At 48.7% G+C, this 21,889-nt stretch overlaps 1 protein-coding gene across 1 annotated transcript in view; it reads right to left on the bottom strand.

Moving 5' to 3' along the window:
* abca3b (ATP-binding cassette, sub-family A (ABC1), member 3b) overlaps positions 1 to 21,889 on the bottom strand; it is a 207,142-nt gene that overhangs the window by 121,992 nt on the left and 63,261 nt on the right. Inside the window, exons 9-12 of the mRNA XM_073060010.1 lie at positions 18,346 to 18,466; positions 6,837 to 7,010; positions 3,930 to 4,111; positions 443 to 589 (exon numbers count right to left, since the gene is read on the bottom strand). Coding sequence (XP_072916111.1) covers positions 443 to 589; positions 3,930 to 4,111; positions 6,837 to 7,010; positions 18,346 to 18,466 — 624 coding nt within the window. The remainder of the gene's footprint in view (positions 1 to 442; positions 590 to 3,929; positions 4,112 to 6,836; positions 7,011 to 18,345; positions 18,467 to 21,889) is intronic.

The following is a 21,889-nucleotide window of genomic DNA, read 5'->3' as shown; positions in this document are numbered from 1 at the left end:
GTGAGTCCCCCAGCCCAGAGTCCAAACCTGTCACAAATGTTACCGGACAGAAGTCGATCTCAGCTCTGCACTGTTCTGTCCACCCACAGCTCACACTTTTCTGGGCACAGTAAGGACTGGATTCCCACCCGCACAGAACACAGAGCACTGCAGCACAGAAATAGGCCTCTGGCCCACAATGTTGTGCCAAACCAAATAAAATTAGTAATCAAATGGTCAACCTAACTCTGCTGACACATTTTCCTCATATTCAGTGCCTATCTAAACGTCTTTTACAAGTCTCTAATGTTTCTGCCTCGACCACCACCCCAGGCACCCACCACTGTGTAAAAATCTTACCCCTTGCCCCACAGCCCGACAACACCCTTACCTTGCCCCTTGCCCCACAGCCCAGCAACACCCTTACGTTGGTCCTTGTCCCACAGCCTGGCAACAACCTTACCTTGGTTAAGTCTTTGATTATGATCCCAGCCTCTAGGTCAGACTGGTCATCCTCAATGTATTCATTGTTCTGGAAGGCCTCTGGATCCTCTTCCTCACTGTTGACCTTGATGTAGGTGGATTTTGGTGACTTGAGCCAGTAAGAGGGCTGTGGAAACATAAATAGGTCATCAATAAGACCATAAGATGTAGGAACAGAATTAGGCTGTAGGGGAATGCTTGGCACAACTTTGTGGGCCTAAGGGCCTGTATTGTGCTGTAGGTTTTCTATTTTTCTATGGCCCATTGAGACTGCTCCACCATTCCATTATGGCAAATTTATCACCCTGTTCAACCCCATTCTCCTGCATTCTCCCTGTAACCTTTGGGGCACCATGGTGGTACAGTGGTTAGTACAACATTTAGGTTGTTGGAAGTTGGAGTTCAATTCCAACACTGTCTGGACGTCCCTTCCTGAGTTTCCTCGGGCAGTCTGGTTTCAAATCCAGGAAGGTTTAAATTAATTTGTCAGAGGGATGAGAACCAGAATGATAGGGCTGAGGATGGAGTGATTGGAGTACAAGTCGATTCAGTGTGTAGTGAGATTGTCAGGGGCAAAACTGCAGTCAGTGGGATGAATTGAAGTGTAACTTGGGAACAGAATCAAACAGGGTGGTGAATACAGGACAGAAGGTGTTATATTTGAATACATGCAGAAAACAGAATAAGGTAGATGATGTTGTGCAATTAGAGATTGGAAGGTACACCACTGAGTGGTGGCTAAAGAGGATTATAGTTGGGAGCTTACAAACAAGGATGCACACTGTATCAAAAGGACAGGGAGGTAGGCAGAGGGGGTGGGGTGGCTCTGTTGGTAAAAATGAAATCAAATCCTTAGAAAGATGTGACATAGCACCAGAAGATGTAGAACCCTTGTGGGTAGAGTTAAGAAATTACAAGGGTAATTCTGACCCTGATCAGAATTATATGTAGGCTTCTGAACAGTAGTCAGGATATGAGCTACAAATTACAATGGGAATTATAAAAGGCATATCAAAGAGTAATGTTGCAATAGTTATGGGGGATTTCAATATGCAGGTAGATTGGGAAAATTAGGTTGGTACTGAATCCCTAGAGAGAATTTGTAGGGAGCTTAAGGTGAAGGAACCCTAAGGGAGCAGTGATCATAATATGATAGAACTCACCCTGCAATTTGAGAGGGAGGAAAAGTCAGATGGATCAGTATTACAGTGGAGTAAAGGAAATTACAGAGGCATGAGAGAGGAGCTGGCCAAATTTGATTAAGAGGGGACACTAGCAAGGATGATGGCAGAGCATCAGTGGCTGGAGTTTCAGGGGACAAATCGGAAGGTGCAGGATAGATACATCCCAAAGATGAAGAAGTATCCTAAGAGGAGGACAAGACTAGTGTGGCTGACAGGGGAAGTCAAAGACATGATAAAAGGAAAAGAGAGGGCATATAATATAGTAAAAGTTAGTGGTAAATTAGAGGATTGGGAAGCTTTTAAAAACCAACAGAAGGCAACTTAAAAAGTCATAAGGAGAGAAAAGATGAAATATGAAGGGAAGTTAGTAATAATTTAGATGAGGATATCAGAAAGGTTTTAATAATATATAAATAATGAAAGAGGCAAGAGTGGATATCAGACCACTGGAAAAAGACGCTGGAGAGGTAGTAATTGGGGACAAAGAAATAGCAGATGAACTGAATAAGTAATTTGCATTAATCTTACTCTGGAAGACACTAACACTATGCTGGAAATTTGAGAGTCTCAGGAGGTAGAAGAGAGTGTTGTTGCTATTGCTAAGGAGAAGGTGCTTGGGAAAATGAAAGGCCTGAAGGTAGATAAGTACCTGGACGACACTCCAGGGTTCTAAAAGAAGAAGTTGAAGAATTGTGGAGGCATTAGTAATGATCTTTCGAGAATTAATAGATTCTGGAATGGTTCCAGAGGACCTAGAAAATTGCAGTTGTCACTCCACATTTTAAGAAGGCAAGGAAGCAGAAGAAAGGAAATTATAGGCCAGTTAGCCAGACTTCAATGGTTGGAAAGATGTTGGAGCCCATTTTTAAGGATGAAGTTTTGGGGTACTTAGAGGTACATGATAAAATGGGCCAAAGTCAGAGGGGATTTCACTCAACTTCACTTGCTCCATTATTGAACTGTTCCCCACAATCTATGGACTCACTTTCAAGGAAACTTCACCTCACGTTCTCAATATTTATTGCTGATTTATTTATTATTATTAGTTATTTTTCCCCTTTTTATATTTGTACAGTTTGTTGTCTGCCTTGTTGGTGCAGTCTTTCATTGATTCTATTATGGTTATTGGATTGATTCAGTATTCCTGCAAGAAAAATAAATCTCAGGTTATATATGGTGACATACATGTACTTTGAACTTTGAAGGTTTCCTCAAGGGGATATCTTGCCTGACAAATCTGTTGGAATTCTTTAAGGAAATAGTAGGCAGAGTAGTCAAAGCAGAGTCAGTGGATGTTGTTTACTTGGATTTTTAGAAGGCGTTATAAAAGGTGCTGCACATGAGGCTGCTTATCAAGATAACAGCCCATGGAATTACAGTAAAGATACTAGAATGGATAGAAGATTGTCTGACTGGCAGGAGGCAAAGAGTGGGAATAAAGGAGACCTTAATTGGGCCTGCTTCTTTTCACCTTTTACGTGAATGATATGTATGATGGAATTGATGGCATTGTGGCCAGCATCTGTCATTAAGGACCCTCATCACCAGGACATACCCTCATCTCATTACTACCATCAAGGAGAAGGTACAGGAGCCTGAAGACACACACTCAATGTTTTATGAACAGCTCCCCCCCCTCCCCCTGCCATCAGATTTGTGAATGAACAATGAACCCACTACAGTATTTTTCTTTTTTTCCTCTATTTTTTGCATATAGTTTTTTAAAAAAGTTTTTTACTAGTTTTTTATTATGTATTGCATTGTACTCCAGTCTGGCTGGTGGCACAGTGACATCAGCACTGGACTCCGAAGTGAAAGTTCCTGAGTTCGAATCCAGTCGGGCTGCTCCCAGGCACGCCATCAGTGCCGGGTTGAGTGTCGAGCTTGCAACTTGGTCTTGTAAAAAAAAATACAACTCCGCTGTGAGAAGGATGTGGGGGACCACTCACAGAATCTCTCCTCCAAGACAACCACTTGTAAAAAAAAATACAACTCCGCTGTGAGAAGGACGTGGGGGACCACTCACAGAATCTCTCCTCCAAGACAACCACTTGTAAAAAAAAATACAACTCCGCTGTGAGAAGGACGTGGGGGACCACTCACAGAATCTCTCCTCCAAGACCACTTGGAAAAAAAAAGCAGTTGCCGAGGCTCTGGCAGAGTATGGCACACAAAAAAAATTGTACTCCTGCTGCAAAACAACAAATTTCACGACATACCCCAGTGACATTAAACCTGACCAGTTGCAATTTCAGTGTAATTCAAGGCATTGGTGCAACTTACCAATAAGAAAAAGTACCAGACTTCTGGTATTCCATATTCCCCCGGGAACACGGCCTCCACATACCAAGTGACCAAACTATACAAGATAGAGTCAATGATCAACACACCCATCGCATCAGAAAGGGTGAAACTGTCATCCACGTTCACTGGCTGGTTAATGTTCACCCACTGGATACCCGTTCCTTTAAACAAACACAAGAAATCAGCAACGGGACCTTTAATGATTATTGAATTAGTGTGGCTTTCCACTCTCACACTTCTGTCTTCTGTTCCATGAACAGGCTCCCTCATTGCCCAAGATCACAATTATTTATTAGCTCTATAAACCCTAGTTAGACCACACTTGGAATATTGTGTTCAGCTCTGGCTGCCTTTTGATCGCTGGTGGGATCGCTCTGCTAACAGAGAGGGGAGACTGCCTTTTGATCACAGGTGGAATCGCTCTGCTAACAGAGAGGGGAGACTGCCTTTTGATCACTAGTGGGATCACTCTGCTAATAGAGAGGGGAGACTGCCTTTTGATCACAGGTGGGATCGCTCTGCTAATAGAGAGGGGAGACTGCCTTTTGATCGCTGGTGAGATCGCTCTGCTAATAGAGAGGGGAGACTGCCTTTTGATCGCAGGTGGAATCGCTCTGCTAACAGAGAGGGGAGACTGCCTTTTGATCACAGGTGGAATCGCTCTGCTAACAGAGAGGGGAGACTGCCTTTTGATCACTAGTGGGATCGCTCTGCTAACAGAGAGGGGAGACTGCCTTTTGATCACTGGTGGGATCGCTCTGCTAACAGAGAGGGGAGACTGCCTTTTGATCGCTGGTGGGATCGCTCTGCTAACAGAGAGGGGACACTGCCTTTTGATCACTGGTGGGATCGCTCTGCTAACAGAGAGGGGAGACTGCCTTTTGATCGCTGGTATGATCGCTCTGCTAACAGAGAGGGGAGACTGCCTTTTGATCACTGGTGGGATCGCTCTGCTACGGAGAGGGGAGACTGCCTTTTGATCACTGGTATGATCGCTCTGCTAACAGAGAGGGGAGACTGCCTTTTGATCACTAGTGGGATCGCTCTGCTAACAGAGAGGGGAGACTGCCTTTTGATCACTAGTGGGATCGCTCTGCTAACAGAGAGGGGAGACTGCCTTTTGATCACTAGTGGGATCGCTCTGCTAACAGAGAGGGGAGACTGCCTTTTGATCACAGGTGGGATCGCTCTGCTAACAGAGAGGGGAGACTGCCTTTTGATCACTGGTAGGATCGCTCTGCTACTGAGAGGGGAGACTGCCTTTTGATCACAGGTGGAATCGCTCTGCTAACAGAGAGGGGAGACTGCCTTTTGATCACTGGTGGGATCGCTCTGCTAACAGAGAGGGGAGACTGCCTTTTGATCACTGGTGGGATCGCTCTGCTAACAGAGAGGGGAGACTGCCTTTTGATCGCTGGTGGGATCGCTCTGCTAACAGAGAGGGGAGACTGCCTTTTGATCGCAGGTGGGATCGCTCTGCTAACAGAGAGAGGAGACTGCCTTTTGATCACAGGTGGGATCGCTCTGCTAACAGAGAGGGGAGACTGCCTTTTGATCACTGGTGGGATCGCTCTGCTAACAGAGAGGGGAGACTGCCTTTTGATCACTGGTGGGATCGCTCTGCTAACAGAGAGGGGAGACTGCCTTTTGATCACTGGTGGGATCACTCTGCTAACTGAGAGGGGAGACTGCCTTTTGATCACTGGTGGGATCGCTCTGCTAACAGAGAGGGGAGACTGCCTTTTGATCTCTGGTGGGATCGCTCTGCTAACTGAGAGGGGAGACTGCCTTTTGATCTCTGGTGGGATCGCTCTGCTAACTGAGAGGGGAGACTGCCTTTTGATCTCTGGTGGGATCGCTCTGCTAACTGAGAGGGGAGACTGCCTTTTGATCGCTGGTGGGATTTCTCTGCTGTCGGAGAGGCGAATCAGAGACAATGCTTTCCAAATAGTGTAAACCTGTCTCTGAGAATCCCCTTCAATAATGACTGCAGATGGCAAGTGTTGGATTGACCTTGCATTGGGGATGTCTTGGGTTTAAGTGTCTGCACTGTGCTGTAATGGTCTCTATTATATTTCTGTACCGAATGTAGAAGAGTACAATATGGAAAATCCTTCAGTGCGCGATGCATGTGCTGACAGCAATAACAAATTATAACAAAGCCCATACATAGTCCGTGTGACTCCATTCCCTGCCCATTTATACGGTCTGTGTGACTGTTTCCTGCCCGTACGTGAATCCATTCCCTGCCCGTTCACGCAGTCTGTGTGACTGTTTCCTGCCCATATGCGAATCCATTCCCTGCCCATTCACGCAGTCTATGCGATTGTTTCCTGTCCGTACGTGAATCCATTCCCTGCCCGTTCACCCAGTCTGTGCGATTGTTTCCTGCCCGTACGTGAATCCATTCCCTGCCCGTTCACGCAGTCTGTGTGACTGTTTCCTGCCCGTACGCGAATCCATTCCCTGCCCGTTCACGCAGTCTGTGCGACTGTTTCCTGCCCGTACGCGAATCCATTCCCTGCCCGTTCACGCAGTCTGTGCGACTGTTTCCTGCCCGTACGCAAATCCATTCCCTGCCCGTTCACGCAGTCTGTGCGACTGTTTCCTGCCCGTACGCGAATCCATTCCCTGCCCGTTCACGCAGTCTGTGCGACTGTTTCCTGCCCGTACGCGAATCCATTCCCTGCCCGTTCACGCAGTCTGTGCGACTGTTTCCTGCCCGTACGCGAATCCATTCCCTGCCCGTTCACGCAGTCTGTGCGACTGTTTCCTGCCCGTATGCGGTCCATGCGACTCTGTTCCTGAGTTGTTCATGTGCACGACTAAACGTCCAAGGTTGGTGTTTAAGATAGTAAGTAATGGAAACCAGTCTCATATTCTTACCTTTGCCTTCGAACATGCCAATTAACTGGCAGCTCAATGCCATTGCCACATTGGAGAATAAACAGGACGCCACTTTCTGTGCGAAGGTCATCATGTGATAACGTGGTACAATGAAAAGATAGGGGACGTAGGTTAGGAAGTACAGGAATCCACTGACCGCTGCTGCTGTGTTGGCTGAGATAAAGGTAGGAGAAAAAGAGAGCAGTCACATCACTTTCCAACACACGCATCTCGGAGCCTGGGCATCACCGGCAAGGAAGGTATTTTGTAAACATGAGATTCTGCAGAGACAGAAAGACAGACACACGCACACACACACACAAAAAATACTGGAGGAAGTAATAACAAGCAGGATAGACAAAAGAGGAATTAATGGATGTTGTGTACTTGGATTTTCAGAAGGCCTTTGACAAGGTGCCACACAGCAGGCTGCTTAACAAGCTACGAGCCCATGGTATTAGAGCAAAGGGACTTGGGAGTCCTTGTGCAGGATTCCCTAAAGGTTAATTTGCAGGTTGAGTCTGCGGTGAGGAAGGCAAATGCAATGTTAGTATTCATTTCCAGAGCACTAGAATATGAAAACAAGGATGTAATGTTAAGACTTTATAAAGCACTGGTGAGGCCTCACTTGGAGTATCATGAGCAGTGTTAGGCCCCTTAACTAAAAGATGTGCTGACTTTGGGAGAAGGTTCAAAGGAGGTTCATGAAAATGATTTCAGGATTGAAAGTCATACCATAGGAAGAGCGTTTGATAGCTCTGGGCCTGTACTCACTGGAATTCAAATGAAATAGGGAAGATCTCATTGAAACTTATTGTACAGTGAAAGGCTTTAATAGAGTGGATGTGGAAAGGATGTTTACTATGGTGGAAGAGTTGAAGACCATAGGACGCAGCCTCAGAATAGAGGGACATCTATTTGGAATGGAGATGAGGAGGAATTTCATTAAAGTGATAGTCACAGAAAAGAGTACATCATAGAAACAGGCCCTTTGGCCCATCTGGTCCATGCCCGACAGGAGATTTTGCAGACGTAAATGGGACACCTGAATGGTTACCTCCCAGGTGCCAGGGTCGGGGATGTCCCAGATTGTGTCCACAGCTTTTTGGAGGGGGAGGGAGAGCAGCCAGATGTCTTGGTACATATTGGTAACCAATGGCATGGGAAGGAAAAGCAATGAGGTCCTGAAAAGAAAATTTAGAGAGCTAGGTAGACAGCTGTGAAGCAGGACCTCCCAGGTAGTAATTTCTGGATTGCTGCCTGTGCCATACACCAGTGAGGGTAGAAACAGGATGATTTGGCAGATAAATGCGTGGCTGAGAAGCTGGTGCAGGATGCAGGGCTTCAGGTTCTTGGATCATTGGGATCTCTTCCTGGGAAGGTATGACCTGTTCAAAAGTGACAGGTTGCTCCTGAACCTGAGGGGGACTGATATTCTCGCTAAGAACTGGAAAGTTGATTGGCAAAAGGGATACAGAGCTGGAGAGGGAGAGGATCATGGGACAGGAGGCCTAGGGAGAAAGAAAGGGGGAGGGGAGCACTAGAGGAAGATGGAGAACAGGCATGGAGTGATTGTGAGAGGGGCAGAGAGAGAAAGAGAGAGTAAAAAAAAGGGAAAAAATAATAAATAAATAGATAAATAAATAAGGGATAAGGTAAGAAGGGGAGGACGGGCATTAATGGAAGTTAGAGAAATCAATGTTCATGCCATCAGGTTGGAGGCTACCCAGCGGGTATATAAGGTGTTGTTCCTCCAGCCTGAGTGTGGCTTCATCTTGACAGTAAAGGAGGCCATGGATATACATATCAAAATGGGAATGTGACGTGGAATTAAAATGTATGGCCACTGGGAGATCTTGCTTTCTCTGGCGGACAGAGTGTAGGTGTTCAGCGAAACGGTCTCCCAGTCTGCGTCGCGTCTAATGGGACGCGGAATTAAAATGTGTGGCCACTGGGAGCCCATTCTGATATGTCTATCCATGGCCTCCTCTACTACCAAGATGAAGCCACACTCAGGTTGGAGGAACAACACCTTATATTTCGTCTGGGTAGCCTCCAACCTGATGGCATGAACATTGATTTCTCTAACTTCTGTCAATGCCCCCCTCCCCTTCTTAACCAATCCCTTATCTATCTATTTATCTATTTATTTATTTATTTATCTTTTCTCTCTCTCTCTCTCTCTCTCTCTCTCTCCCCCACCTTTTCTCTCTCTGCCCCTCTCACAATCACTCCTTGCCTGTTCTCCATCTTCCTCTGGTGCTCCCCTCTCCCTTTCTTTCTCCCTAGGCCTCCCATTCCATGATCCTCCCCCTTCTCCAACCTTGTATCCCTTTTGCCAATCAACTTTGCAGCTCTTAGCTTCATCCCTCCCCCTCCTGTCTTCTCCTTTCATTGCGGATCTCTCCCTACCCCTCCTACTTTCAAATCTCTTACTATCTCTTCTTTCAGTTAATCCTGACGAAGGGTCTCGGCCCGAAACATCAACTGTACTTCTTCCTATAGACGCTGCCTGGCCTGCTGCGTTCCACCAGCATTTTGTGTGTGTTGCTTGAATTTCCAGCATCTGCAGATTTCCTTGTGTTTTTGTTTAAACTAGTTTAGCAGGGCGATGGGAACCAGAGTGAAGGGACTCAGGGTAGGACGGATGGTAAAAAAGCAAAGATAGTGTGCAGTCAGACTGTCAGGAAAGGCTGGCTGACATCAAGACAAAATTGCAGCCAGCAGGGGAATGTCAGTGCATTAGGGATGCAGAATATAAAAGGGTAGCAAATACAGCACTCAAAGTGTTATAACTGGCACACCAATCGTGAGTTAGAGAGCTCCGAGAGAGGAGGTGGTGCCCAGGTCCGGGAGCGAAGCTTAAAAGGGGAAAGCTTCGTGGGAACTTGGCTATAACCGGCGCACCAATCGTGAGTTGAAGAGCAGGGAAGGTTCAGGTATAAAAGGGAGACACTGCCCAGCAGAGCAGTCATCAAAGGAGGGGTCTGAGGCAGAGTGGCAGGGCTCTGGCTCATTCGGGCTTCAGCGAGGTAAGTGATTCGGTGGACTTTGTTCTTTTCCCCTCTAGCATTTTTTCCCATTGGAATAGTGAGCATGTCTATAGGGTTAGTACTTTGCTCTGGGTGTCAGATGTGTGAATCCTGGGAATTTTCCAGTCTCCCAGGTGGCCACATCTGTGCCAGGTGCACTGAGATGCAGCTCCTGAGAGACCGTGTTAGGGATCTGGAGCTGTGGCTTGATGACCTACAGCTTATTAGGGAAAGTGAGCAAGAGATAGCTAGGAGCTGCAATGAGTTAGTCACTCCGAGGCTACAGGAGTTAGATCAGTGGGTGACAGTCAGGGAGGCGAGGGGAAGAGCTCAGATAGTAGAGAGCACCCCTGTGGCCATCCCCCTCAGTAATCGTTATCTTGTTTTGCATGTTGTTGAGTGGGGTGACCTGACACAGGATGACCACAGCGATCAGGTCTCTAGCACTGAGCCTGGTTCCGTGGTGCAGAAGGGAGAGAAGAAGATGAGGAATGTGGTAGTCATAGGGGATTCCATAGTGAGGGGAACAGACAGGAGGTTTGGTCAGCCTGATAGAGATACCCGCATGGTGTGCTGCCTCCCAGGTGCCAGGGTACGGGATGTCTTGGATCGGGTGCAAAGTATTCTGAAGGGAGAGGGTGAACAGGCAGAAGTCTTGGTACACATTGGTACCAATGACATAGGTAGGAAAAGGGAGGAGGTCCTGAAGAGAGAATTCAGAGTAGGAAGCTGAAAAACAGGACCTCCAGGGTAGTAATCTCAGGATTGCTGCCTGTGCCACGTGCTAACAAGCACAAGAATAACATGATCAGACGTATTAATGTGTGGCTGAGAAACTGGTGTAGGGGGCAGCGCTTCGGGTTCCTAGATCATTGGGGCCTCTTTTGGGGGAGGTATGACCTGTACGAAAAGGACGGATTACACCTGAACCCAAAGGGGTCCAATATCCTAGCAGGCAGGTTTAATAGAGCTGTTAGGGAGGGTTTAAACTAATTTGGCAGGGGGATGGGAACCAGAATGATAGGGCTGAGGAAGGGGAAAACAGAAATAAATCAAAGATATGTGCACCAGAAATGACAGAAAGGACAGGCAGGAGATGAGACATAATCACAGCCAGTGGGATGAGTTACAGGGCAATAGAGGCATGGTGCAGTTAAAACAGAAAACAACAAATATTGGACTGAGAGTGTTGTATTTGAATGGATGCAGCTTAAGAAATAAAATGGACGATCTTGAAATTCAGCTACATATTGGCAAGTATGATGTTGTGGCCACCTCTGAAACTTGGCTAAAGGACGGCTGCCATTGGGAGCTGAACGTCCAAGGATATACAGTGTATTGAAAAGATAGGTTCATAGGCAGAGGGGTTGGTGTGGCTCTGTGTATAAGAAATAATATTAAATCATTTGAAAGGGATGACATAGGATTGAAGGTGTAGAGTCTCTATGAGTTGAGTTAAGAAATGGCAAGGGTAAAAGGACCCTAATGACAGTTATATACAGGCCTCCATACAGCAGCTGGGATGTGGATTACAAATTACATCAGGAGATAGAAAAGGTGTGTCAGAAGGGCAATGTCATGGTAATCATTGGGGATTTTAACATGAAAGAGGATTGGGAAAACCAGGTCAGTACTGGACCTCGAGAGAATTTGTAAAATGTCTAAGGGATGGCTTTTTAGGACAGCTTGTTGCTGAGCCCACTAGGGGATCGGCTGTGCTGGATTGAGTGTCACATAGCCAAGTGGTTAAGGCTTTCGACTAGCGATCTGAAGGTTGTGAGTTCAAGCCTCAGCCGCAGCAGTGTGTTGTGTCCTTGAGCAAGGTACTTAACCACACATTGCTCCAGTTGAAAATGGGTACCGGCAAAATGATGGGGGTTAACCTTGTGATAGACTGGCACCAGGGAGGGAGTCTCGTACTCTCAGTCGCTTCACGCTATGGCCTGATAAGCCCATAAGGCTCAGGACAGACTTTAACTTTAACAAGCATAATTACTCTAAGAGTAAACCTAGCAATTATAGGCCTGTCAGTTTGACGTCAGTGGTGGGTAAATTAATGGAAAGTATTCTTAGAGATGGTATATATAATTATCTGGATAGACAGGGTCTGATTAGGAACAGTCAGCATGGATTTGTGTGTGGAAGTTCATGTTTGACAAATCTTATTGAATTTTTTGAAGAGGTTACTAGGAAAATTGACGAGGGTAAAGCAGTGGATGTTGTCTGTATGGACTTCAGTAAGGCCTTTGACAAGGTTCTGCACGGAAGGTTAGTTAGGAAGGTTCAATTGTTAGGTATTAATATTGAAGTAGTAAAATGGATTCAACAGTGGCTGGATGGGAGATGCCAGAGAGTAGTGGTGGATAACTGTTTGTCAGGTTGGAAGCTGGTGATTAGTGGTGTGCCTCAGGGATCTGCACTGGGTCCAGTGTTGTTTGTCATATACATTAATGATCTGGATGATGGGGTGGTAAATTGTATTAGTAAGTATGCAAATGATATTAAGATAGGTGACATTGTGGATAATGAAGTAGATCTTCAAAGGTTGCAGAGAGATTTAGGCCAGTTAGAAGAGTGGGCTGAAAGATGGCAGATGGAGTTTAATGCTGATAAGTGTGAGGTGCTACATTTTGGTAGGAATAATCCAAATAGGACATACATGGTAAATGGTAGGGTATTGAAGAATGCAGTAGAACAGAGTGATCTAGGAATAATGGTGCATAGTTCCGTGAAGGTGGAATCTCATGTGGATAGGGTGGTGAGGAAAGCTTTTGGAACGCTGGCCTTTATAAATCAGAGCATTGAGTATAGGAGTTGGGATGTAATGTTAAAATTGTACAAAGCTTTGGTAAGGCCTAATTTGGAGTATTGTGTACAGTTCTGGTCACTGAATTATAGGAAAGATGTCAACAAAGTAGAGAGAGTACAGAGGAGATTTACGAGAATGTTACCTGGGTTTCAGCACCTAAGTTACAGAGAAAGGTTGAACAAGTTAGGTCTTTATTCTTTGGAGCGTAGAAGGTTGAGGGGAGACTTGATAGAGGTATTTAAAATTATGAGGGGGATAGATAGAGTTGATGTGGATAGGATTTTTCCATTGAGAGTAGGGGAGATTCAAACAAGAGGACATGAGTTCAGAGTTAGGGGGCAAAATTTTTAAGGGTAACAGGAGGGGGAATTTCTTTACTCAGAGAGTGGTAGCTGTGTGGAACGAGCTTCCAGTAGAAGTAGTAGAGGCAGGTTTGATATTGTCATTTAAAGTAAAATTGGATAGGTATATGGACAGGAAAGGAATGGAGGGTTATGGACTGAGTGCAGGTCGGTGGGACTAGGTAAGAGTAAGCATTCAGCATGGACTAGAAGGGCCAATATGGCCTGTTTCCGTGCTGTAATTGTTATATGGTTATATGGTTGTGCAATGATCCGGAGGTGATGAAAGGCTTTAAGGTTAAGGAACCCTAGGGGAACAGTGATCACAATATGATTGAGTTCACTTTGAAATTTGAGAAGAAGAAACTAAATTCCAATATGTCAGTACTTCAGTGGAATAAAGGAAATTACAATGGCACCAGAGGGGAACTGGCCAAGGTTGACTGGAAAGGGACACTAGCAGAAAGGGCAGCACAGCAAAAATGGCTGGAGGTTCTGTGAAAAATGAGGCAAGTGCAAGACAGATATATTCCAAATAAGAAGAAATTTTTGAATTGTAGAAGGACACTAGAGTGACTGACAAGTGAAGCCAGAGCCAAAGTAAAAGCAAAAGATACGGCATACAATGAAGCCAAAGCTAGTGGGAAGATAGAGGATTGGGAAGATTTTAAAAACTTGCAGAAGGAAACTAAGAAGGTCATTAGGAAGGAAAAGATGGATTATGAAAGGAAGCTGTCGACTAATATCAAAGAAGATACTAAAAGCTTTTTTAAGTACATAATGGGTGAAAGAGAGTTGAGGGTAGATATAGGACCAATAGAAAATGACGCTGGAGATATTGTAATGAGAGATGCAGAGATGGCAGAGGAACTGAATGCGTATTTTGCATCCGTCTTTACAGTGGAAGACATCTGTAGTATACTGGACATTCAAGAATGTCAGGTAAGTGAAGTATGTGCAGTGAAAATTATGACTGAGAAGGTGCTCAGGAAGCTTAATGGTCCGAGGGTAGATAAATCTCCTGGACCTGATGGAATGCACCCTCAGGTTCTGAAGGAAGTTGCTGGAGAGATTGCAGAGTCATAAACAATGATCTTTCAAGAATCAATAGATTCTGGCATTGTACCGGATGACTGGAAAATTTCAAAATTTCTCCGCTATTTAAGAAGGGTGGGAGGCAGCTGAAAGGAAACTATAGACCTGTTAGCCTGACATCAGTGGTTGGAATTGATTGTTACGGATGAGATTACGGAGTACCTGGAAGCACATGACAAGATAGGCCAAAGTCAGCACAGTTTCCTGAAATCCACTGTAATTTTTTGAGGAAATTACAACCAGGTTAGACAAAGAAGATGCAGTGTATACTTGGATTTTCAAAAGGCCTTTGACAAGGTGCCACACAGGAAGCTGCTTAGCAAGATAAGAGACCATGGAATTACAGGGAAGTTACTAGCATGGATGATCAGCAGAAAACAGAGAGTGGGAATAAAGAGATTGTGTTCTGGCTGCTGGTTATCAGTGGAGCTCCGCAGGGTCGGTGTTGGGGCTGCTGCTTTTTACAATGTATGTCAATGATTTGGATTATGGCATCAATAGATTTGTGGCTAAGTTTGCTGATGATATAAAGATAGGTGGAGGAGCAAGTAGTGTTGAGGAAATAGAGAGACTTAGATAGTTTATGTGAATGGGCAAAGAAGTGGCAGAAGAAATACAATGTTGGAAAGTGTATGGTCTTGCACTTTGGTGGAAGTAATAAACAGGCAGATTATTATTCGGATAGGGAGAGAATTCAAAATGCAGAGATGCAAAGGGACTTGGGAGTCCTCGTGCAAGATACCCTGAAGGTCAACCTCCAGGTTGAGTTGGTTGTGAAGAAGGCAAATTTGGCATTCATTTCTAGAGGTGTAGAATATAAGAGCAGGGATGTGATGTTGATCAGATTAGATAAGGCAAAGTTATTTCCATGGTAGGGGAGTCTATGACAAGAGGGCATGACTTCAGGTTTGAAGGACGTCCTTTTAGAACTGAGATGCAGAGAAATTACTTTAGTCAGAGGCTGGTAGATCTGTGGAATTTGTTGCCACGAGCGGCTGTGGAGGCCAAGTCACTGGGTGCACTTAAGGCAGAGACGGATAGGTTCTTGATTTGCCGGGGCATCAAAGGGTATGGGAGAAGGCAGGGGAGTGGAGATGACTGGAAGAATCAGATCAGCAATGATTGAATGGCAGAACAGACTCAATGGGCCAAATGGCCTACTTCTGCTCCTATATCTTATTGTCTTATGATCTGATGGTCTTATCTCAATACATGGAGTATAAGAAAAAAGGTGGATGATCTTGTTGCACTATTAAAGATTGTCAGGTATGATGTTGTGGCCATCTCTGAATCATCACTGAAGGATGATTGTAGTTGGGAGCTGAATGTCAAAGGTTACACGTTGTATCGGACGGATAGGAAGGTAGGCAGAGGGGGTGGTGTGGCTCTGCTGGTAAAGAATGGCATCAAATCAGTATAAAGATGTGACGTGGGATCGGAAGATGTTGTGCGGGTTGATCTAACAAACTGCAAGGGTAAAAGGACCTTGATGGCAGTTACATACAGGCCTCCCATCAGCAGTTGGGATGTGGACCACAGATTGCAACAGGAAATGGAGTGCAGGTGACTGGAAGAATTGGATCAGCCCATGGTGGAGCTGACTCGATGGGCCGAATGGCTGACTTCTGCTCCTATATCTTATGGTCTTATGTCTTCTGGTCTTATGGTCTAAACAGGCCCTTTGGCCCATCTGGTCCATGTCGACCCATTTTAAACTGCCTACTCCCATTGACCTGCACTGGGACTACAGTCTTCTATGCCCCAACCATCCATGTACTTATCCAAACTTCTCCTAAACACTGAAAACATAGCTTGCCAGCACTACTTATGCTGGCAGTTCATTCCACACTCTCACGACCTTCTGAGTGAGGAAGTTTCCCTTCATGTTCCCTTTAAACTTTTCACTTACCTTAACCTATGACCTCTGCTGTTGTCTTACCCAACCTCAGTGGTAAAAGCCTTCTTGTACTTACCCTATCTATGCCCCTCATAATTATGTATATCTCTTTCAAGTGGGGGGTTAAATGGGAGGCAGGGTTTAAGGGTCGGCACAACATTGTGGGCCAAAGGGCCTGTACTGTGCTGTACTGTTCTATGTTCAAATCCCCTCTCAATCTTCAACGTTCCGAAGAATAAAGTCCTAACCTATTTAATCCTTTTAATAACTCGGATCCTCCAGACCCGGCAACATCTTTGTAAACTTTCTCTGTACTCTTTCAACCTTATTTACATCTCTCCTGTAGGTAGGTGACCAGAACTGCACACAATACTCCAAATTAGGCCTTGCCAACGTCTTCTACAACTTCAGGATAACATCCCATCTCCTGTACTCAATGAAGGCCAATGTGCCAAAAGCTTTCTTTACAACCCAATCTACCTGTGACGCCACTTTCAATGAATTATGGACCTGTATTCCCAGATCTCTTTGTCCTACCACACTCCGTAGTGCCCGACCGTTCACTAGTAAGAGCTACCCTGGTGGGTGCTACTGAAGTGCAGAACCTCACACTTACCTGTATTAAATTCCACCTGTCATATTTCAGCCCATTTTTCCAGCTGGCCTAGATCCTGCTACAAGCCATGGTAGCCTTCCTCACCGTCTACCACACCGCTAATCTTGGTGTCATCCACAAATTTGCTGATCCAGTTAACAATATTATCGGCCATATTAACAAACAACGGACGCAGCTCTGCAGTAACTCTGAACTCTGAACTCTGCAGTAGTCCATGAGTCAGAGGCCTTTCGTTAGCGAGGCAACCCTCTGTTATCGCTCTCTGGTTTCTCTCACAAAACCAATCCAATTTACTACCTCATTATGAATGCTGATTGACTAAACCTTCTTGACCAACCTCCCATGCGAGACCTTTCAAATGCCTTGCTAAAATCCATTAGATAACATCCACTGCCTTGCCTTCATCAACTTTTCTGATAACTTCCTTGAAAAACTCTAGAAGATTAGTTAGACATAACCTACCACACACAAAGCCATGTTGTCTATCTATTCTTAATCAGTCATGTCTATCCAAATACTTATATATCCAGTGCCTTAGAAAACCTTCCAATAACTTTCCCACATCTGATGTCAGGCTCACCTGCCTATGATTTCCTGGTTTATGTTTATAGCCTTTCTTGAACTGTGGAACAACACTGGCTATCCTTCAATCCTATGGTACATCTCCTATCACTAAGGATGATATAATATCTCTGCTAGGGCCCCAGCAATTTCTGCACTTGCCTCACGCAGGGTCTGAGGGAACACCTTGTCTGACTGGGGATTTATTCATCTTAATTTGCCCCAGAAAAGCAAACACCTCCTCCTCTGTAGTTTGTATGGAGTCCAAGAAGTTGATGCCAGCAGAGTGGTGAATCTGTGGATGCGAAGTCATTGGGTATACTTAAAGCAGACATTGATAGATTCTTGATTAGTCAGGGCATGAAGGGATATGGGGAGGAGGCAGGAGATTGGGACCAAGAGGAAAAGGGATCAGCCATGATGAAATGGTGGAGATATTTGATGGACCAAGTGATTTAAATCTGCTCCTATGTTTTATGTATCGCACTGAACTGAGCTCTGCCATGGATAGTTTCAAGCCCGGTTGTGAAAGAAGGATGGTTAGACATGGGGCTATCAACACCAACGCATAAAACCCAGTTCTACAGAAATGCCAACAGTTGTTCTGAAGACCTCTTTCCTGGGGGAGGAAGGCTCTTTGATGGACAATTTGAAAGACTGGCCCAGGGCACAGAACTCTGGCGAGATGCTGTTGGTGGTCTGTGTCCCTGTGGGGTGATGGTTTAAGTAATTATTGTACAGTTGCCACAAATTTCACAATATACTATATGTCAGTGATAATATACCTGATTTTGAATGCCTCCAAGAAGTCCTGATGAAGGGTCTCAGCCTGAAACTTTGGCTTCTTATTCCTCTGAATGAGGCTGCCTACCTCCAGCACTTTGTGTGTGTTGCCTTTGCTTAGTACAGCCTAACATTCTCTCTGATCGGTAACACCACTCTTCCACTTCTTCCACTTTCCTCCCAGCTACCTCCGAAACACCTAGGCTTCAGTCTGCCGACTAGCCAGAATTAAATAGCTGGCTTTGAAACAGAAAACAATGGCTGCAGAGTTCACAGCGTCTAGGAGAGGCAGACGGGACTCTGATAAACGTGGCTAGTTACCCATTTGTGACAAGTCTCCTTTACTCAAGTGGCCTGGGCACACATCTCACACACCTTTGTTGAAGAAGACGCTGATCATGAAGCTGAAGGAAATGGTCGAAATGGCAAACAGCATCAGGAAGGAAAAGACCAGTGTGGGGTCGCTGTGCTGCAGGACTGCCCTCTGATTCCGGAGCTACCAAGGCAAATAAAGACCACATCACCATGGCAACTGTCCCACAGCCAGAGATCAGCAGCAGTCTGACCTACAGATACTCCCTTCCCCACCCCACGCCCCCTTTGAGCCCCACATCCCCATCACTCCCAACCCCACCTTCCTCCTAGCCCCACACCCAACTCCTGCCCTCCAACACCCACACCCCCTCCAATGCCCCAAATCCCCTCACTTCCAACACCAAACTCCTCCCCTCCAACTCCACACAACCCCTCCCCTTCAACCCCCCAAGTCCCTTCCGAGCCCCACAGCCACCCCCTTCTGACCCCTACCCCTCCTCCAAGCCCCATAACCACTCACTTCCAAACCGTCTGCCCCCCTCAGAGCCCCACATCCTCACTGACCCCCCACAGCCCCTCACCTCCAACCACAACTCACATCCAAGCCTCAAACACCCTTCTCTCCAACCCACCACGTTCCCTCCCGACCCTCACAACCCTTCTCTCCCAACCCCACATCACCTCCCCTTCTGACCCAATAAGCTCCCTCCCAGCCCCACAGTGCTACGTTCTACCCTCACCATGACGTTGTTCTGCTGTCTAACCCTCCACAACCCAAGTACACTCTCAAGGCCACCAGTGAATGCCGCTGCCCTCTCACACAGTTATCCCTGAGGTCAGCCGTCTCCCTCCTCCCTCACTACAGTTCACAGGACCCTCCATCCCTCACCGACAGGACACGGGACCCTCCCTCATCGACAGGACACGGGACCCTCCCTCCCTCACCGACAGGACACGGGACCCTCCCTCCCTCACCGACAGGACACGGGACCCTCCTTCCCTCATCGACAGGACACGGGACCCTCCCTCCCTCACCGACAGGACACGGGACCCTCCCTCCCTCACCGACAGGACACGGGACCCTCCCCGACAGGACACGGGACCCTCCCTACCTCCCTCACCGACAGGACACGGGACCCTCCCTCCCTCCCCGACAGGACACGGGACCCTCCCTACCTCCCTCACTGACAGGACACGGGACCCTCCCTCCCTCACCGACAGGACACGGGACCCTCCCTCCCTTACCGACAGGACACGGGACCCTCCCTCCCTCACCGACAGGACACGGGACCCTCCTTCCCTCATCGACAGGACACGGGACCCTCCCTCCCTCACCGACAGGACACGGGACCCTCCCTCCCTCACCGACAGGACACGGGACCCTCCCCGACAGGACACGGGACCCTCCCTACCTCCCTCACCGACAGGACACGGGACCCTCCCTCCCTCCCCGACAGGACACGGGACCCTCCCTACCTCCCTCACTGACAGGACACGGGACCCTCCCTACCTCCCTCCCCGACAGGACACGGGACCCTCCCTCCCTCCCTCACCAACAGGACACGGGACCCTCCCTCCCTCACCGACAGGACACGGGACCCTCCCTCCCTCCCTCCCCGACAGGACACGGGACCCTCCCTCCCTCACCGACAGGACACGGGACCCTCCCTACCTCCCTTACCGACAGGACACGGGACCCTCCCTCCCTCCCTCCCCGACAGGACACGGGACCCTCCCTCCCTCACCGACAGGACACGGGACACTCCCTCCCTCACCGACAGGACACGGGACCCTCCCTCCCTCCCTCACCGACAGGACACGGGACCCTCCCTACCTCCCTCACCGACAGGACACGGGACCCTCCCTCCCTCACCGACAGGACACGGGACCCTCCCTACCTCCCTCACCGACAGGACAACGGAACCCTCCCTCCCTCACCGACAGGACACGGGACACTCCCTCCCTCACCGACAGGACACGGGACCCTCCCTCCCTCCCCGACAGGACACGGGACCCTCCCTCCCTCACCGACAGGACACGGGACCCTCCCTACCTCCCTTACCGACAGGACACGGGACCCTCCCTCCCTCCCTCCCCGACAGGACACGGGACCCTCCCTCCCTCACCGATAGGACACGGGACCCTCCCTCCCTCACCGACAGGACACGGGACCCTCCCTCCCTCCCTCACCGACAGGACACGGGACCCTCCCTACCTCCCTCACCGACAGGACACGGGACCCTCCCTCCCTCCCCGACAGGACACGGGACCCTCCCTACATCCCTCCCCGACAGGACACGGGACCCTCCCTCCCTCCCTCCCCGACAGGACACGGGACCCTCCCTCCCTCCCTCACCAACAGGACACGGGACCCTCCCTACCTCCGTCACCCTCACTGACAGGACACAGGACACTCCCTCCCTCACCGACAGAACACGGGACCCTCCCTACCTCCGTCACCCTCACCGACAGAACACGGGACCCTCCCTCCCTCCCTCCCCAACAGGACACGGGACCCTCCCTCCCTCCCTCCCCAACAGGACACGGGACCTTCCCTCCCTCACCGACAGGACACGGGACCCTCCCTACCTCCCTTACCGACAGGACACGGGACCCTCCCTACCTCCCTTACTGACAGGACACGGGACCCTCCCTCCCTCCCTCCCCAACAGGACACGGGACCCTCCCTCCCTCCCTCCCCAACAGGACACGGGACCCTCCCTCCCTCCCTCCCCAACAGGACACGGGACCCTCCCTCCCTCCCCAACAGGACACGGGACCCTCCCTCCCTCCCTCCCCAACAGGACACGGGACCCTCCCTCCCTCCCTCCCCAACAGGACACGGGACCCTCCCACCCTCACCGACAGGACACGGGACCCTCCCTACCTCCCTTACCGACAGGACACGGGACCCTCCCTCCCTCCCCGACAGGACACGGGACCCTCCCTCCCTCACCGACAGGACACGGGACCCTCCCTCCCTCCCTCACCGACAGGACACGGGACCCTCCCTCCCTCCCTCCCCGACAGGACACGGGACCCTCCCTCCCTCCCTCCCCGACAGGACACGGGACCCTCCCTACCTCCCTCACCGACAGGACACGGGACCCTCCCTCCCTCCCTCCCCGACAGGACACGGGACCCTCCCTCCCTCATCGACAGGACACGGGACCATCCCTCCTTCCTCGACAGGACACGGGACCCTCCCTCCCTCATCGACAGGACACGGGACCCTCCCTCCCTCCCTCCCCGACAGGACACGGGACCCTCCCTCCCTCCCTCACCGACAGGTCACGGGACCCTCCCTCCCTCACCGACAGGACACGGGACCCTCCCTCCCTCATCGACAGGACACGGGACCCTCCCTCCCTCCCTCACCGACAGGACACGGGACCCTCCCTCCCTCCCTCATCGACAGGACACGGGACCCTCCCTCCCTCCCTCACCGACAGGACACGGGACCCTCCCTCCCTCCCTCCCCGACAGGACACGGGACCCTCCCTCCCTCATCGACAGGACACGGGACCCTCCCTCCCTCCCCGACAGGACACGGGACCCTCCCTCCCTCCCTCACCAACAGGACACGGGACCCTCCCTACCTCCG

The sequence above is a fragment of the Hemitrygon akajei genome, chromosome 11, assembly GCF_048418815.1.
Source record: "Hemitrygon akajei chromosome 11, sHemAka1.3, whole genome shotgun sequence".
NCBI classification, from domain to species: domain Eukaryota; kingdom Metazoa; phylum Chordata; class Chondrichthyes; order Myliobatiformes; family Dasyatidae; genus Hemitrygon; species Hemitrygon akajei.
Note: the sequence above shows the minus strand (reverse complement) of the source record. Positions and strands in the feature narration are given on the sequence as shown.